The sequence below is a fragment of the Carassius gibelio genome, chromosome A17 (assembly GCF_023724105.1).
Source record: "Carassius gibelio isolate Cgi1373 ecotype wild population from Czech Republic chromosome A17, carGib1.2-hapl.c, whole genome shotgun sequence".
Classification (NCBI taxonomy): Eukaryota; Metazoa; Chordata; class Actinopteri; order Cypriniformes; family Cyprinidae; genus Carassius; species Carassius gibelio.
The window spans coordinates 2593487-2611982 of record NC_068387.1 but is presented as its reverse complement, the minus strand read 5'-3'; the positions used below and the strand labels follow the sequence as shown (position 1 = coordinate 2611982).

The 18496-nt window shown below is 39.0% G+C and overlaps 1 protein-coding gene across 8 annotated transcripts in view; it reads left to right on the top strand.

Annotated features, from left to right (window-relative positions):
- The window catches only part of LOC127933343 (collagen alpha-1(XII) chain-like), a 74916-nt gene that overhangs the window by 46698 nt on the left and 9722 nt on the right, over positions 1-18496 (top strand). For all 8 annotated transcript variants that reach the window (XM_052530276.1, XM_052530274.1, XM_052530273.1 and 5 more), the window contains 18 exons: positions 12-154; positions 310-439; positions 625-744; positions 853-999; positions 1092-1208; positions 2001-2153; positions 2229-2303; positions 2500-2639; positions 2725-2848; positions 2951-3094; positions 4710-4874; positions 4964-5002; positions 5106-5244; positions 6082-6224; positions 6543-6652; positions 16434-16592; positions 16873-16950; positions 18166-18252. In XM_052530276.1, coding sequence (XP_052386236.1) covers positions 12-154; positions 310-439; positions 625-744; positions 853-999; positions 1092-1208; positions 2001-2153; positions 2229-2303; positions 2500-2639; positions 2725-2848; positions 2951-3094; positions 4710-4874; positions 4964-5002; positions 5106-5244; positions 6082-6224; positions 6543-6652; positions 16434-16592; positions 16873-16950; positions 18166-18252 — 2213 coding nt within the window. The remainder of the gene's footprint in view (positions 1-11; positions 155-309; positions 440-624; positions 745-852; positions 1000-1091; positions 1209-2000; positions 2154-2228; positions 2304-2499; positions 2640-2724; positions 2849-2950; positions 3095-4709; positions 4875-4963; positions 5003-5105; positions 5245-6081; positions 6225-6542; positions 6653-16433; positions 16593-16872; positions 16951-18165; positions 18253-18496) is intronic.

Genomic DNA, 18496 nt, shown 5'->3' with positions numbered 1-18496 from the left:
TGTGATTGCAGTGCCCCGCGGTGGCCCCAGAAACCTGCGTGTGTATGATCCGACCACCAGCACGCTGACCGTCAGCTGGGAGCATGCAGAAGGACCCGTGCTGCAGTACCGCATCGTCTATGCACCCACCACTGGAGATCCCATCGAGGAGTTTGTGAGTGCTGTTGTATTTTATAGTAGTTATTATGAAGGAGAGCAGCGTTATATGTTCATATCACGTATTTAGAAACCTGATTTTATGAGCCCATGGAAGTTATTTGACTGAATGCATGCTAGAAAGCTGATCTTGTCCTGCTGTTTTTCACATAGACAAGTGTCCCTGGCAACAGAAACTCTGTCATCTTGCAAAACCTGCAGCCAGACACTCCTTACAACATCAACGTGGAGGCCATTTATCAAGATGGGCCTGGAGGAGGTCTCTCTGGAGATGGAAAAACATGTAAGGATGGTTACACAATCACTTTACAGTTTCATAGATAGATAGATATAGATGGATGGATGGATGGACGGATGGACGGATTATGACTGTAGCAAAAAATCTGTGCTGGAAATCAGTGCACACTGGGAAAATACACTAGTTTTTTTTTTCCTTTCTGTTTTTTCATTTCCTTTCTTCTCCTTCAGTGGGTCTGCTGGAGCCTCGTAACCTGCGTGTTTCTGATGAGTGGTACACTCGTTTCCGTGTGTCCTGGGACTCTGTACCTGCACGGGTCAATGGTTATAATCTGGTCTATACCCCAGTGGGTAAGAGACAGTTTTAGATGATTTTACCATGTTGTCATAATCTGGGCATCTTGTTGTAGATCATGCTGATACATGCTCTAGTAAGTTCTGTTCCACGTGTTGTTGCAGGCACGGATAACACCATGGAAGTGTTTGTTGGAGATGTTACTACACACGTCCTGCACAACCTGCAGCCGGGCACCACCTATGACCTGAAGGTTTATGCTCAGTATGACGCAGGCGTGAGCGGCGCTCTGGTCGGACAGGGAACCACCTGTACGTGCTTGTTTCTTTGACTGAGAAAGTGTACAGACATGTCACGAGATTGTTTTAAAGCGCCTGCTTTAACTGTGGAATGCTGTTTGCAGTGTACCTCAATGTGACTGACCTCAACACATACAACGTCGGCTATGACTCCTTCTGCATCAGATGGACGCCTCACCGAGCCGCCACCTCTTACAGACTCAAACTCAATCCTTTCAATCGTAAGAAATAAACGCTGCATTTTATTCATGTTCCACCTACGGGTGTTTTACATACAGTACAAAAAATATTTAGGCCTAATTTTAGGAGTTAAGTATTTGCATTGCATATATATAATATATATATATATATATATATATATATATATATATATATATATATATATATATATATAGTTTTTTTTTTTTTTTTTTGGTGTCTATTGTGCTAATGTGATGCATATTTATTTAGTAATTAATAAATGAAACAGGTCAGATTTCTGTAATAGTACTAATTCATTTAATGTGTTTAAACAATAACCAAGTTTATATATTTATTAACAATAAATCAAATAAGCTTAAATCTCATACATTTTTAACTGGATATTAATTGAATATTGCTTATTTCACATCAAGTCATATTTTAACCATGTTCATGCTTTACAACTGAAGAAATGCAATTGTGAACAGATTTATGCTGATTCTAAACTATTTTAATTTGTTTTATTTTAATATCCTGTTAGATTTTCTTGATATTTAGAATGAGAGTTATTAATATTTTGTTTTCATTAAAAAAAAAGATTTTTATTTTATTATAATATGTCTTAGTGTTATATGTTGTATAGTTTTAATTTTAGTTAATAGTTAAAATAGTTAATAACAAATTGTGCACTTATTTATTTTTTATATTTGTTTACTGTATATATTTATTGCATCACATAAACAATATATTTTTTATATGTTTGAAATTTAAATGCAATTCAAGTACATAAATCTCGATGTTTGTATAAGCTTTGAGTTCTCTCTTATCATTAGCGGCTAACCGTGGGGCTCAGGAGGTCACTATCACTGCCGCTGAGAGCCAGTACTGTTTAGACGGGCTGACACCAGATGCACTGTACAACGCCACAGTCTACACACAGACCCCCAACCAGGAGGGCCCCGGAGTCAGTGTCAAAGAGCGCACACGTAAGTCACCACGCATTCAGAAGACTTCAGTCTCACAGTTCAGTTTTACTCATGGTTTCTTTGTCTGTTCTGTAGTGGTGAAGCCCACCGTAGCCCCAACACCACCTCCAACTCCTCCACCACCACCCACCATCCCTGGCGCACTCGAGGGTAAAGACACAAGATCCAAACAATGCAATCCTCTGAAACTTTTATTACACTGTAGAGCTGGCTGGAATTTCAGATCCAGTAAACATTTAATGCACAGTGCTCACAACAGTGGAGTAACTAAAAGAGCATTTGACAGGGGTGATATGATGTATTAATATCCGTGCATTACTCATTATACTTTGTTCTGTAATGCCAGTGTGCAAAGGAGCCAAGGCTGACCTGGTGTTCCTGATCGACGGCTCGTGGAGTATTGGAGATGAGAGCTTCATTAAAGTCCGTCAGTTTGTCTTCAGCATGATTGGAGCGTTTGATGTCATCAGCCGTGATGGGATGCAGGTAACAGACCTGTCTGTAGTCATGTGATTGATCTGTCTGACTGTGCTGTGATTCATTTGCTCTTTTTTCTCATTCTGTGAAACAGGTGTCTTTTGTGCAGTACAGCGATGAAGCTAAAACAGAGTTCAAACTGAACACCTACCACGACAAGGGGATGGTGCTGTCCGCCCTTCAGATGGTCAGATACAGAGGAGGAAACACCAAAACGGGTTTGTGAAACATTGTTTCATGTTCCCTACCTAAATGTGTCAAAAGAAGAAACAAAATGGCTATGAACTGATGCTTTGTTTTAATGCGTGTGAATGCTTTAGGTGTTGCGCTGAAGCATATCGGAGAGAAAGTGTTCACATCAGAGAGTGGGATGAGGAGAAACGTTCCCAAGGTTCTGGTCGTAGTAACTGACGGACGTTCTCAAGATGAAGTGAAGAAGAGTGCTACTAAACTACAGCATGCAGGTAACACTGAGTAAAATAAACACACAAACAAACAAACAATAACATTAAGAAATTGTTTACTGGACAGAGTATCTGTAGAGTTTTTCAAATAAAGTTCAAAACTTTTTAAGGCCTTTTTTAATACCTGCACCATACCATATGTCCATGTAGAGCAAATTAGGGCTGGAAATGGCAAAAAACAAAAACGGTCATGATATTTCTCTCAAAGGCATATTTTCGCTCCTATGTGAAAGATGATAAAGTGAAAGTAAAAGTGACGTGACATTCAGCCGTGACCCATACTCAGAATTTATGCTCTGCATTTAACCCATCCAAAGTGCACACACACACACACACACAGCAGTGAACACACACACACTGTGAACACACACCCGGAGCAGTGGACAGCAATTTATGCTCCCACATGGAAAAAACCCATGAAAACATATATGTTTCAATATAGGTTTTGATATAGTTTTTAATATATGTGACATATATAAAATTGGCCCTTTCCTATATTATATGTACATATATGCACACATATATATTTACACATATATGCTCACATATATTTATACATATGTGTACATATATGCACACATATATATGTGCATACATACACCTATATAGGTACATATATGCACCTATATATGTATCTATATGTTCACCTATAATAGTAAAATTAAAATCCATAGCTGCTAGGCAACATAAATAAAAGTCCAAAATGTAGAAATGTACATTATATATGACAGTCAAAATAGAGATATGAGCTACAAAATGACCAGATCCTGCCATTAGCTATATAGAAGACATATCTTGTATGTATAGGGCTTATATGTGGATATGAAGAAGCAATACAGGAGACCTATATTTCCTGTATATGCACATATGCACCTCAATTTTGCCTATATGTGCCATATATACGCATATATGCAGCATATATTTGCATATATTTGCATATACACTGGATATAGGTTTCATATATGATCATATATCCACATATAGGTTCTTTCAATGTGGGCTGCAGCACCCAGGGAGCATTTGGGGGCTCGGGTACCTCAGTCGTGGTGTTGAAGGTGGAAGGGAGCGCTGTACATTAACTCCCTCCACTTACAATTCCTGCTGGACTAAGACTTGAACTTGCAACCTTTGGATTATGAGTCTGAATCTCTAACCAGTAGGCCATGACTTCCCCACATTAAGACTTTTGTTATATAATTTAAAATGTTTACGATTTTGAATGGCCTTAAATTTAATCAAACTGAATTTAAGACTCTTAGGGAATATTTAAGACTGTTTAGCATTAAGAAAATAAAGCCTTTTTGGACCTTGAACTTGACTATGGCTGTTCTGATTAAATTCTTTAAAGTACTGTAGTATAAAAGAATCGTCCTGCCCAGACATCATTGATTTGTTTGTTTATTTATTTATTTGTATTAAAAATAAGCATTAATTGCTGATCTCAGTGGTCATGGAAATAGACCTTATTTTCTTTATGCAAACATCATTTTTAACCTTTGGGTGAAATACAACCCCGGAAAAGTTCTTGACAGGTTTTGACAGACAATGTATCTCAAATTACTTCAGACAAGTGACTCTACATGTTCCAAAGTCCTCAGTGTTGTCTTTTCCTCAGGCTACAGTGTGTTTGTGGTGGGGGTCGCAGACGTAGACACCGCTGAACTCAGGAACATCGGAAGCAAGCCCAGCGAGAGACACGTCTTCATCGTTGATGACTTTGACGCGTTTACTAAGATCCAAGACAACCTCATTACGTTCATCTGTGAAACAGCAACATCCAGTAGGACGTCACTCTTTATAGTCTGCATTGTATTTTTCATCTTATCGCTAACATGAAAGAGTGAAACTATTTCCTGAATTCTTTTACAGCTTGTCCTTTGATTTACCTCGACGGATTCACATCCCCAGGTCAGAACCTGACTGAAGTCCATATCCGAAGACCTTCTATCATCATAGTCTTATTACACACTGTTATGCACCTTGTGATTCATGCTTTGATGAAAACTTGCAGGCTTCAGGATGCTGGAAGCCTTTAACATCACTGACAAGACATTTGCTGGCATGAACGGCGTCTCCATGGAACCTGGCTCCTTCAACAGTTACATTGCATACAGACTCCACAAGGATGCATTCATTTCCCAGCCCACAAAGTAGGTTGAAGTGCAGTGCATGTGTTTTGCATGTTTACTGAGCTGCTCCCCTACAGACTATAATGGGAGTCAAGGGATCACAATTGTTGTAACTGTCTTCAAAAGGCTTGCCGTCTCTGATGTCTCTTTAAGGAACATTTCTTGTTTGTTGTAGCAGTTTGAGTGAATGAGGTGTCAGATATTGCAGACAATTCCAGTGTGAACTCATAAAAAACATTCTCATGATTGACCTTCTCGAAACGGGAAAAGTAATGCAAAAAGTAATGCAAATGATTACTAAATTACTAATTATGACATAGAAATCTCAGGCTTTTTTTATATTGTTCCAATTGTCAAATATGCTGGAGTGACTGTCTGTACACTCTTAGATCAAGAAGTGTACAGTGCTAAGCCTAAAGATTGGCTATGAATGTCTCTGGCCAAGGCACGCTTGATTAATTTAACTTTAATGATTTGTATTTGTGCGTGGCCTGCAGCTTTTCAAATGGAAACATTCTGAGCACCAGAGGAGAAAAAAACAAAACAAAAAAAAACCTTCTGTATGTTGTCTTTACTCAAGGCTGCAAATCTGTTTGCATTTTTCTCAGAGGAAACTACATGAATCTGTTCTGCACTTTTTGGTTTATGTCTGGTTTCACTGCACAACATACACAATATACTGCACAACTGTATAAAGCTTTTAATTATTTTCTTGTCGTCAGACACATGCAATATTCCCACGAAACCCATTATATGCTGTCATATTTTGCAATATGTCATGATTTTATGAAGATTTAATCTGTGGGCTGCCTGGTGAAGTTCTTTGCTTTGATAAATGAGCTGTGTTTTTCTTTGAAGGGAAATCCATCCAGATGGTCTTTCTTCTTCCTACACTCTGATTCTCCTCTTCCGTCTTCTTCCCGACACCGGCAAGGATGCGTTTGATATTTGGCAAATAACAAATAAGAACAACAACCCTGAGGTCGGGCTCACCATTGATCGTAAGGAACATATGTTCATCTTCCATGTCTCCTGTGTGTGTGTGTGTGTGTGTTTGTATGTGTGTGCATGCAGTAAACTTTGTGGTATCTGCTAAAACTTATTTAGAAACAGAAACCCTCTAAATAGCTTCCAGATTTCAGGCTTGCAGTGATTTATAGCAGTAATTATTCAGAAATGCATACTCAGCCCTTTTAGAGCTTCAAGGTCAGATTTAGATGGAAATCCTTTGTTTGGTTGTTGGTGTATTTATTTATTTTTGTCATTTTTGTCCAGGCATTCAGTGCATTGCCATTTGTAAGTGTGTGTTTTGTTCTCAGCCTCCAGTAGAAGCATCTCATTCTACAATAAGGACTCCAGAGGTGAAATTCAGAGAGTCTCCTTTGATAACGACCTAGTGAAGAAAGTTTTCCACGGCAGTTTCCACAAGGTAGAATGATTTTCTTACTTACTTCGGTTGACTACTTGGACATTTAAAATTGCTCTTAAAAATAAGGTTTCCAAAAGGGGGTTTTCACTGTGATGCCGCAGAACAACCACTTTATCTTGACCTTCTTATCTTGTCTTGTAAATATGAATCGGCTGATGGATTTGAACTTGGGAGCGATCTTTTGGATATTAACTCTTGGCGGATATGTTTCCAATTAATGACACGGTTTTATTTCTTGGAGCTCTATGAAAGATTTGCCACTTATTTTGCCTAAACAACCAGCCGTCATTCTAGCTGCAGGTTTGTGCAAGAGCAGCTCCACACTGCTCATGGTGATGTGGTTCATGAGAGTTGGAAACATCAATTATTACTACTGAACATGTTGTAAAAGAGGACATTAATGATGTTATTTTTATATAAAGGGTTTTGCTTTCTCAGAGGTTATTCTAAGCCCAGTGCACACGCCGTAGTCTCTTTAAAGCTAAACATGTCAGCATTTTGTCATGTGTGGGCCAACAGACCACATACATAGTTTAATTGCTGATGCCAAAAACGCCTGAAAACCAGGAGACTGTAATTTATACTGGCTGGGATTTGGCAGTTTTGGTCTAGTAAGTGCATATTGGCGAATCAGATTTCAAGATGTGCTAATTTTACAACCACACATGAAAGATTTTCCCAGTCTGTGTGGGAAATTTGAAAGCACAGCACAATCGGGGTGAATCTCACGAAGACCACTGAAGAGTCAAAGAAAAATAATTATGATGCTTAAAGAAAATGAAGCCTTTTTCCACCCAATGTTCATTACTTGTAATAGTAAAAAAAAAAATTGTATGATTTAAATTGTAAAGCATTTAAACATCATATTTTTGGTATTTTAATGTAAAAAAATATCATTACTGTATTATAATCAGAGGTGGGTAGAGTACCCAAAAACTTTACTCAAGTAAAAGTAAAAGTAATTCTAGAAATATTTACTCAAGTAAAAGTAAAAGTACTAGTCTTGAATAGTTACTTGAGTAAGAGTAAAAGAGTATCGGATAAAAAATCTACTCAAGTAGTTAGTAACTAGTTACTTTGGGCCATATATACGGAGCCTATTTTTATATAGATATATAGATAAAATGTATGCAATGTATGTGTGTGTGTGTGTGTGTGTGTGTGTGTGTATATTTCATCAGCCTTTACTCCAATTTATGTAATTTATTATAAAACCCTGTCTGTTTACTTAAGTAACAGAGATGTCATGCCATAACATATTTTTAATACAACTGACTTTATATTAAATGTGAATTTAACATTGAAAGTTAATGTGATATAAATATTGCTACTAATCTTTCATTGTTCAGAAAGAGAGCAAATAACATTTACATTATTAAAGATCATTTTCACTGACAGTCTAGAGTTCAATCACTCTCAGAAACTCCCATTAAAATCACTGAAACTGTTAACACTGTGAAATCAATATCTTAATTATAGATTCGTACACACATCTGCACTTTGTTGTTTCTGACGAGAGAATTAGCCAGGAAGAGGTATTCAGTAAGTGAGCGAGTGAAGGAAGCACCGGCATTTCAGTGATGACTCATCGGAACACCTCTGATTGGCCATTGCATTCAAAAGCTCAACAGAACCGTGTGTGATTGGTTAATGTGCAGCGCTGTAAAAACGCGTCTGTCTCTGGCTCAGCGCCAGCAAGCGATCACAGATCTGAATTTAGCGGCTGATGATATGACTCGCTGAACATACACCGGTGTGATTGTATTAAAATTAATAAAATCTTAATCGGCTATTTTTTGTCTTTTGGAAGATGCATTCAACTTGAATCCCCTATGTTATAAGCCACACACGTACAACAAACTAATTTAACAGTGGTATCATGTACTGTAATCGAATGTAGCCCAAGTTATTACCTGTTAAACAGTAGACAGCACACACGTTCATCTAATAAGGATCTCCATCGCAAGCAAATAATGGCTTTTGCAGATTTGCTTTCAATTCAGTGCAGTTCCATAGCCCCGTTTTCAACGCTGCTGATATTCTTAAACGTTACAACTCTCTGAGTGAACCGCTTCAGACGCTCAGCGCGTGCGGCAGGGAACTGAACGACTCATTCAAACTGATTCACGAACCAATTCACTCGTTTGCCAATTGGTTTCATCAAGCCTTTGAACAGAATTGACTCAAAAGAATGAATCATTCGCGAATGGGCATCGCTCATTGCCCAGAGAAAAGTAGACGGCGCGTTTGGAATAAACTGAAGCATTTATAACATTTATTGCATGAAGATAAAGTAACGAGAGGGGCGTCGCCCACAGTAACGAAGTAAAAGTACAGATTTTTCCCCAAAAATTTACTCAAGTAAGAGTATAAAGTACCCATCTTTAAATATACTCCGAAAAGTATTAGTTACCATGAAAAATTACTCAAGTAAATGTAACGAAGTAAATGTAACTCGTTACTACCCACCTCTGATTATAATAATGTAATTGAATCATTGGTGATAATAATAATAGCCATTTTTAATTTCTTTTGATTGCGTTCTTGAGATTGACCCATTGACATCATTACAATGACAGTGATGTCATATTAGTCTGGATTGTGACTGCGGGCAGATTTTTGGTCCAGGCTTCATTAAAAAGTATAATTTACCACTGTTGCCTACTGTATGTTCAGCAACCACTGGCACTGCAGGAGACGTGAGCAAAGAACAGCAATTCTGAGCTAAGGTGGTGATTAGCTGACCATCTTGGTTACAAGATTACAGACTGGTTACACGAAAAGGAAATCTTTTGGGTTTAACATGCTTTGGAGAGTTGAAAAAAATTGAAAGACTTTTCTCTTTCTTCCCGCTTAGGTTTGTTTGTGCTTACTAAGGCAATTATTATTATTGCAATTGCTCAAATTTTGGTTATGTATTTAAACCAACCCTAACAATAAATATTAAACTGCACTGTTTACCTCATCATGTACCATTTCCACTACAGACTTAAATGATACTTCATATCATGCAGTTTATGTATTTTTAAGTAACTGGACGTATCGGGCAATCTTTAAAATGAACCAAAAACTCCCACAGACTTGGAGGAACATGAGACTAGAATATCATAGACACTTTGCACCCTAGCATCAAGGTGGAGAGTTTTGCATGGGAAATTATTGAGTGAAACTTGTGAAATCTCTCAGGATTATCGGAAAGTCAATACAAATAATATTGCTTAAAGGAAACGAGGCGTATTTGATTCCTTGTTTTGCTTAAATGTCATTGGCCAGAATCTTACCACTGCCAATTCAGATGAACACTCAAGGCCCGATGGATTTGTAATTGATATTTTTGTGTAGTAGTTAATAACAACCTACAAGCCATTATTATTGGAATTAAAAGTGTCTACAAAAGTGTGTACACTGTGCCATTATTATGTTTAACAAGACTGCTTCGAGATCCAAGGGAAAAGAAATCAGCAGTTAAGTGGATTCTGTGGTCAGCCACACAATAACACACAGAACACTGGCCCTTTCTTCATGTCATTTCCTTTCTTTTATTAAATCCCAGAGATTATAAAGTTAGTAGCCAAAATCAAGCCATGAAGAAAAGCTTTCCGAGTTAGATTAGACGGTCATTTCATGTGAATGGTTTGGAAGCACTGTTCACATGAAGCTCGTGTGAGACAAGACTCATAATTGCTTTTTAGTATTAACCCCTGAGGTCTAATGGTATTTTTGGGGCCTGGAGAAGTTTTGTCATGCCCTGACATTTGTGCTTTTTTCAGTTACTTATAAACATCTAATGGCTAAAGTCTAATCTCAATGTAATCATCACATACTGGGCTATAATAATATGTGAGCAGTATGTATGTATGTACATTGACTGTGTTTAAAAAAAAAAAAAAAAAAAAAAATGTTATGCGTGGTTAGTGAAAAACTAAAAATACACATACAGAAGACTGGTTCCCGGGACTTTTGAGAACTGGATCTTGTAGTCTAGAATATTTTATTTCTAAATGATGTGAAAATCATCTTGTTTACTCACTCACAGAAAACAATATATCGATTTAAATTTTCTAAGACACTTTTGTTTGTAAAAGTCATATGCGAGTAGGCATCAACTAACATGAATATCATTGTGATTTACACCTGAGAAGACAAAGGCCCGCATAATGAGCTGCATAATGAGCCATTCAGTCAGGTTTGTGACTGAGAAGGAAGAATTACAAGGAAGAATGTAAGGACAAAATAAATCTATATAATTTTATGTTTGTAGTTTATTTAGAATATATTTAATTATCCAACAACATAATTTAATATTCACTTGCGAGTGCAGTTAAACAGTTTATTAGGAACAATCAAAGGTGACTTTCAAAGCTGCTTTTTTTTTTCATTTCTCCAGTCACACAATCCTTCAGAAATCCTTTTAACAATCAGATTTTCTACAAAACAATTATCATTATTATTATTATTAATATTGAAAAGAGCTGAGAATATTTGTTTTCAGTTTTTTGGGGGGGATAAATTAAAAAAACAGCATTGTTTGTTACATTTACATTTATTTGTTAAATTTATATTATTTACATCAAGCTTTTGAATGTTATAGTAGTTTATATTGTTATTGAAACTTCATAATGTTTCACTTGACTATGCATTTAGTCAGGAATTATAGTTTGGAAAAAGTCTAACTAGTAAAATGTTTACACGTTGTGTGAAAACTAGTACAAGTATATAAAATAAATAAAAAGAGATTTACTCATGTCTATGATCAATGCTGAATAAAGTGCTTAATTCTTTTTTCGGTGAAATCCAAATGTCAAATCCTGAGGTAATCCACATCACATCTTTTTGGGGTGAATTATGTCTTATTCCCCTCATCGCAAAGCAAACAGTAAAATAACAGTAAAATGTCTTCTGTTATGGGCGTATTCAAGCCGCGTGCTTCAGTGAAACATTATAATCTGAATAGAGCTTTCAGCGCGTGGGCGTGGTCTCATTAGAAGATAATGACGAGAGACATGAAAAAGGGACATTGCGTTGTTTTCATATGGATTACTTTATCACAGAATATCTGTTTTCAGTGGCAAAAGTAGACATGTCAAGCTTTCTATAGATAACTCTCTCATGACTCTTCGTTGAGTATTCACGGAGTTACAGTTCATTTTAATGACGTGTTTGTAAATGAAGATCAGCGCAGATAAAGGCTGAAGATAGCACACCTTGTTTGTTATCTTTATTTTATAAGTGCACAAAGTTTTGTTGTTATTGTATATGTATATTGTATATGTCTGTATCAAAAAAAAGTAGACCCTTTACAGATTCGATTGATGTATTGCTCTTATCTGTACGATTATCAGAAGAAAATGACTCCATAATAATCGACTCCAGAGGGTTAACTCTAGGCATGAATCGTCAACCAAAAATGCATGCAGGTCCCCTATCCTCTTGATGGAGGCCAGTGCAAGCAGGAGCAAAGTTTTCAATCAAATAAATTTAGCTCCACTCAATGCAAAGGCTTGAATGGGCCCTGCTGTAGTGATTTCAGCACTAGAGTCAGGTCCCAAGAGGGTATAGAGGGGGTTCGGGAAGGATTTAACCTCCTGGCCCCTCTAAGGAACCTAATGATGAGGTCATGCTTACCCAAAGACTTACCATTCACAGGGAAATGGTATGCAGCAATAGCAGCAACCTGGACTTTGAGGGTGGAGGGAGACAGCCTTTACTCCAGCACTTGCTGCAGAAAGGAAAGCACAACCGCAATCAGGTATCTCCAGGGGTCTTCTCAGCGAGAAGTACAACACCCGACCAACAGGTTCCACCACAAGGCTTATAGATGATGCTCTCACCGAAGTGATGGTGTTCACTACCTTCTGGGGTAGACATTGAGTTTCCAAAGGTCTGGACGTGAGTGCCAAATGGTGCCCCGTCTCTGAGTCAGTAGATTCTTCCTCAGAGGAATCGGCCAAGGAGGGGCTGTTGCAAGGAGCACTAGTTCTGGGAACCAGGTCTGAGTGGGCCAATACGGCGCCACTAGCAAGACTGCTCCTCATCCTCCTGGACTTTGCACAGGTTCTGTGCGAGAAGGCTAACTGGGGAAAAGGCATATTTGCTTAGGCATTCGGTCCATTCGGACCAGCACGTGCTTGCCCCATAAGCGCCCTTTTGAGGCAGTTCGAGGCAAGACACACTGCTAACAACTCTTGGCAACTGATGTGCAAATGCAGCTGCGGGCCTGTCCAAACTCCTGAGATTGCATGCCTGGAGATCTGTCCTAGGAGCACCCCTGCCCGGAGGAACTTAAGATCTGAGACCTGGTTAGTGCTGCGCTTCCATGCCCACCTCGGAACATGGCCATAAAGCCAGTGCTGGAGCGGTCTCACATGTAACTGGCCAAGCTGTATTAGTGCCGCTGCGGCCATTATATGCCCCAGGAGCCTCTGAAAGAGTTTCAGTGGGACCGCTGTCCTGACCTTAAATGTATTCAAGCAGGCTTGCACCGACTGCGCACGTTCCTCTGTGAGGTGCGCCGTCTGTTCGACCGAATCCCACTCCATACCAAGAAAAGAGAACCTGCATCGGGACACCCGAAGGTCCAACAGTCCCTGTGCTCGCACAACTGGTTTCAAGACTGTGCTATAATAAGCCAATCATCATAATGCAAACAACTAACTCTCTGAGGGGAACCAGACTCCCCTCATGACTTGTAGACACCGGTAGACAGGAAAAGCCCCAAGGGCAAGACTTTGCACAGATATAAACGCCCCTCGAATGTGTGTACTGTGGCATGGAAGGATTGACACATGAAAGTACACATCCTTCAGCTTGATCGCTGCAAACCAATCTTGGGGACGGACGCACCCCAAAGATGTGTTTCTGCATCAGCATCTTAAACGGTAACTGATGAAGGGCCCAGTTCAAGATTCACAGATCAAAGATTGGCTGTAACCCACCACCTTTCTTGGGTACAATAAAGTAATGGTTGTAAAACCCCAAATTCATAATGGCTGGAGGGACCGGCTCTATCGCATCCTCCACAAGTAGGACTGCGATCTCTACCCACAGAATAGGAACATCGGCTACAGTTAAGCAGATGCCATTGAACTTGGGGGGACACTGGGCGAACTGAATCGCATAGCCGAGGCTGATGACCCTCTCGGTGGCCTGGGAAAGTAAGCTGCCTTCTCTATATGATTCAGGCTTTGCCACCGTCCCGGAGGGATGTTGATCTCACAATGCTGAGATCGACATCTGGTTGGGGGGGAAGTTCCACTGGATACCGCTCGTAGGCTCATTGAAGAGGGCCCACAATTCCGTGGGTTCCGTGTTACTGAGGGTTGGTTCCCTGAGGGGTTTGCCACCACTGTATCCTCAAACAGCCTGTGCTGCTGCTGGAAGTGGTTCTCGTCTCTCAGCCGCCAGAAAAAGGCAAGATCACGGAATCAGCAATGGGACTCTGCCCCCTTGGAGGTAGCAGAGCCTGGTTCGCAGCTGAGATGATCATCTTTCCGCAGTGTGAACATGACTCATCCACGAACACCACCTCAGCGTGCTTAATGCCCAGACATGTGAGGCAGTGATTGTGACTATCACCCGGTGTCAGGTAACGGCCGCACCCAAAGATCTCAACCGTCTGGCTGAGGCCAGTCTAAAAAGACGCTCAGGACAGTTGACAGAACGCTGTTGCATGTCGTCACGAAAGTGTATAATTTTCACATGTTATTAAGCCTTGCCACTCTCCAATTTAACCATTCAAAAGACTTTAAAGCATTCAAACATAAGACACGGAAAAGCTGAACTGAGTAGCTGGTAACTCGAGCGCTGTGCATGTGGAGAGAGTGCCGCGTCTCACAGACAAACTTTGCAAAGTTCCCCCTGCACCTGAATGAACAAAAACCATTTGCAGTTTAAACAAACAGAAAAGGATGTGTAAGAGCCCACTTCAGCACCGCGGTGTTCTGGTGTTCAGGGCTCACGCAGAGAGAGGCGTCTCAAAACACTTGAACAACAAATTTGTCTATATTTGCTCTTATAAAGACAAAAACATACAAAATATGTGAAAATACCCATTTTGGATAGTATGTTTGAAAACGTTGTCGGTTATGTCTTAAGTGAAAGTAAACTGTTGAGAAAAAAAAATCGCATGTGTATTATATTGGATGCATTCATTGTCTCTTAAAGTGACCGCGCCTAATTTAGCGAGCTGAACAAGTCTGAACAAAATTAGTCACAAACTCACATCAAACTCACATCAAAATGAAACACTGTAATACACGCATTGCCTCGGCAGTGCACATGTCTTTTTCTTTTTTTTGCCACTCAGTCACACAAACAACATCAGTCTCCTCAGAGAAAAATAAATGCTGCAGCGAGCTCTGCCTCAGAGGGCGAAGAAACCGCAGCGCCGGGCTTCCAGGCCTTGAGAACGAGCTCTAGATCTAGTGAACACAGGTGGAGATAGGACGAACCGTCTCCAACCCAATCCAGAAATCATTATTTTGAGAAAATCACCTTGTCCAAAATTAAGATCTTAGCAATGGAACTTAAAAATTAAGTTTTATTATATTTACTGTAGGAAATGTACAAAATATCTTCATGGAACATGATCTTTACTTAAGACTTTTGGCATAAAGCAAAAATAAATAATTTTGACCCATAAAGTGTATTTTTAGCTATTGCTACAAATATACCCCAGCGACTTAAGACTGGCTTTGTGGTCCAGGGTCACAAATGTAAATTTACTAATTTACTAATTAATGAATTCCTAGATGGCTAGCCAAGCGTGCAACTGGAGGGCAACAGATATAAAGAAAGTCTAACAGGATAGAGGGGAAGACTAGAGCAGAGCAAAATGAAACCACATGGTGGGCATATTCAGACAGCCACAGTAGCCAGAACTGGAGGATTCGAGACAGTGTACACCAAACAAGCGAATGAGATGAAAACATTTCAGTTTTTCTGCTATGACACTTACCCATTTATCAAAAAAGGTCTCCCTGCATATATTTTTAGAATTGATAACTATTGCATTCTCAGCTTCCCATGAGCTTTTGAACACACTATTTGGTTGAGCTTCTTAAACTTTCCATCTAAAGCCAGAACTTCAGACCCCTTCTCCTTGTGGGAAGCCAAAAGCTGGTTGCCAAAGATGTTGACTTTGTTGTGGCAAGAAATATGACCTTGCCTATGGAGTACTGATCTACAAAAAATGAATATCAGATGTATGGGCTGGTCAGACTTCTTGACTGAAAAAAGCAACTGCTCAAGTCAGGGGAATGAGTGCATTAGACGGTCACCCGCAAAATGACATAATAGCAACATGTGGTGATGCTACATAAAGAAAACGTTGTATTCCCTCAAAAAAAAAAAAAAAAAAAGGATGGAAAAAGCATTTTGGTGGTTGCTTCCGAGTCGGTTGGTGAATGCAGTGGAAATTACAGTTGGTAAACCAGTTAATATTATCTGCTGACATAAAGATTCGTATTTGTTTGGCGACTGGCATGTCTTCACATAATGAACTAATTAAACTCATTATGGTTGGATAGAACTGTTATTGGAAGAATTGAGAGCGTAACTCTAAACATAGTTTACAGGCCATAGGGTTAATGTTCTCAGGGATCATGGGAAAGGTTTTGGAAAGGATGGTTTTTGCAAATTTTTGTCAATCTGGAAGTTTTGTGAATCCCTTTCATGAAGATTTATGAAGCAAACCAAGATGTCCAGAATAGTGAGTAATAATTAACTGATGCTTGGATTGCACCACTGAGGTATTCGCAATAATGCTGTTTTATTTTTGCAGCTTCACATTTCTGTTTCACCGAAAAATGTCAAACTCAACATTGACTGCCAAGAGGTGGCTGAGAAAGAGATCAAAGAGGCCAGCAACATATCCACAGATGGCTATGAAGTCCTTGGAAAAATGGCAAAGGCTGGAGGGTCAAGGAAGCAGTCAGCCACAGTAAGTAAAGATTACTCTTTCCCTTCAATACACCAAAAGATTTAAACACACACTAAATGATTAATCTAAGGAACCTACCCTGCTGTTCCTGTTGTCCCCTCATACTCAATCAAGTGCATGTCCTCCCACCCATTCAAGCCTGAACGGATTCGATTCTGTCTGTTTTGCTTTTCAACACACTGTTTGGTACATGTGAACATGTTTTTTCTATTTTCGAGTCCCGGCGCTCAATGCAAGCCATCTGTAACATCCGTTTGTGTTCCATTTTTCTCTCCCTCAGTTCCAGCTCCAGATGTTTGATATTGTCTGCAGTTTGGGCTGGACAAGTCGAGACAAATGTTGTGATATTCCAGCAATGGTAAGTAGGGATTGTATGTAGATTGTCATCTTATGTTTTCTTACTCTTTCGAAGTTTTGTTTACTGTTCAGTCAGTACGTTGAAAGCTTTTAGTGAAAGGACACTTAACCCCTGCTAAGAAAATGTCATTGAGTTTTGCAGACTTCAGAAGATGCTTGTAATCAGAGAAGGGACACTAAATACAGCTGTCAAGCTTTTGAGCAATTCCCAGTTTTCACGGCCATTTCCATTTCCTCAGTGTATCTTTAGGGAGTCCCTTTGTAGCAATATGTCTCTGTCTTGTTCTAAAGCACTGAAAGAGCTCTCAGTTCAAGGTCCATCTTTCTCAAATGACATAACGCATCAACAAATGTTTTGGATTATATTAATGATGAGTAAATCAACACATAACATTATGTCAGACTATGTACTGTGTATGATATTATGTATATATCGATGAAAAATACAAATAAAACAGTGTAATTTAGCATAATTAAAAAATCAATGTACACAAAATTGCTGAATTTAAATGAACACTTACAAAGTGTTTAATCAAAAGTCAAAAATAAAGTTCCCCAACAATTGACTCTAATAAAATTTGACCTTGAAATTAATGATAATATGTTAAATATAGAAAAAACTGGATAATATGGAAAAAATAACTGGACTAAAAATCTAAAGATTATATAAATTTTATACATTTCTAGTACATTTCACAAAGAAATAAAAAGGAACATTAACCCATATGCCTTTCCAAACGTTGAAACACATGGATTTTTGTTTTCCTTTAGCATTTGTCTTCACACGAATTAAAGAGCTTAGCCAAACCCGCTCATTAGAAGGGAGTGTGCACATACTTTAGGCCATGAAGAGTAGCTGAAGGGCAGGTAGACGTGTTCCTTCTGTGGCCAGTGCAGCATTTAGTTTTTTATCTTTATTGAAACATACTTGATAAGATGAAACATAAAACCCATAAAAAAACTAAAAAGAAACATTTATTTAACTGAAAAACAACAACAACAGTATTTTACGGTAAAAGTTAATTATGTGTCCTATTAGATATATAGTATTACAGTTATCACTGTATACAGTAAGGCAACTAATTAACAGGTTTAACCTTTGAAATGACATCATCATTCAAGCTGTCCTCAATATTGCAGTTCTTTTCTCGTTTTTTTAAAACTGTCGAGTCTTAAACATTTTCAGGAGGTTTGATTTGTATCTTCATTTCTGTAGCGCGACGAAGCCAAATGTCCCGCTCTTCCTCACTCCTGCACCTGTGCTCAGGACAGCATTGGTCCTCAAGGCCCCGCGGGCCCTCAGGTAAGATCATTAGAGTCCCACGACATTTCCCCAGTCTCTGAAGTCATCGTACTGCCGCTGCAAATCTAGCTTCTCATGATGAGGATGAAAAGGTCCAGAGTTCAGGGGCGGTGGGATATTTTCCCCTAAAGCCCCAGTGCGGTAAATTCAGTTCTGCTCTTTGCATTAAGCACAGGACTATGATTATGGGGGCTCTTCTCTCCACACTGTTATGCATTGAACATCTGGAGTTTAGCGATGGTTA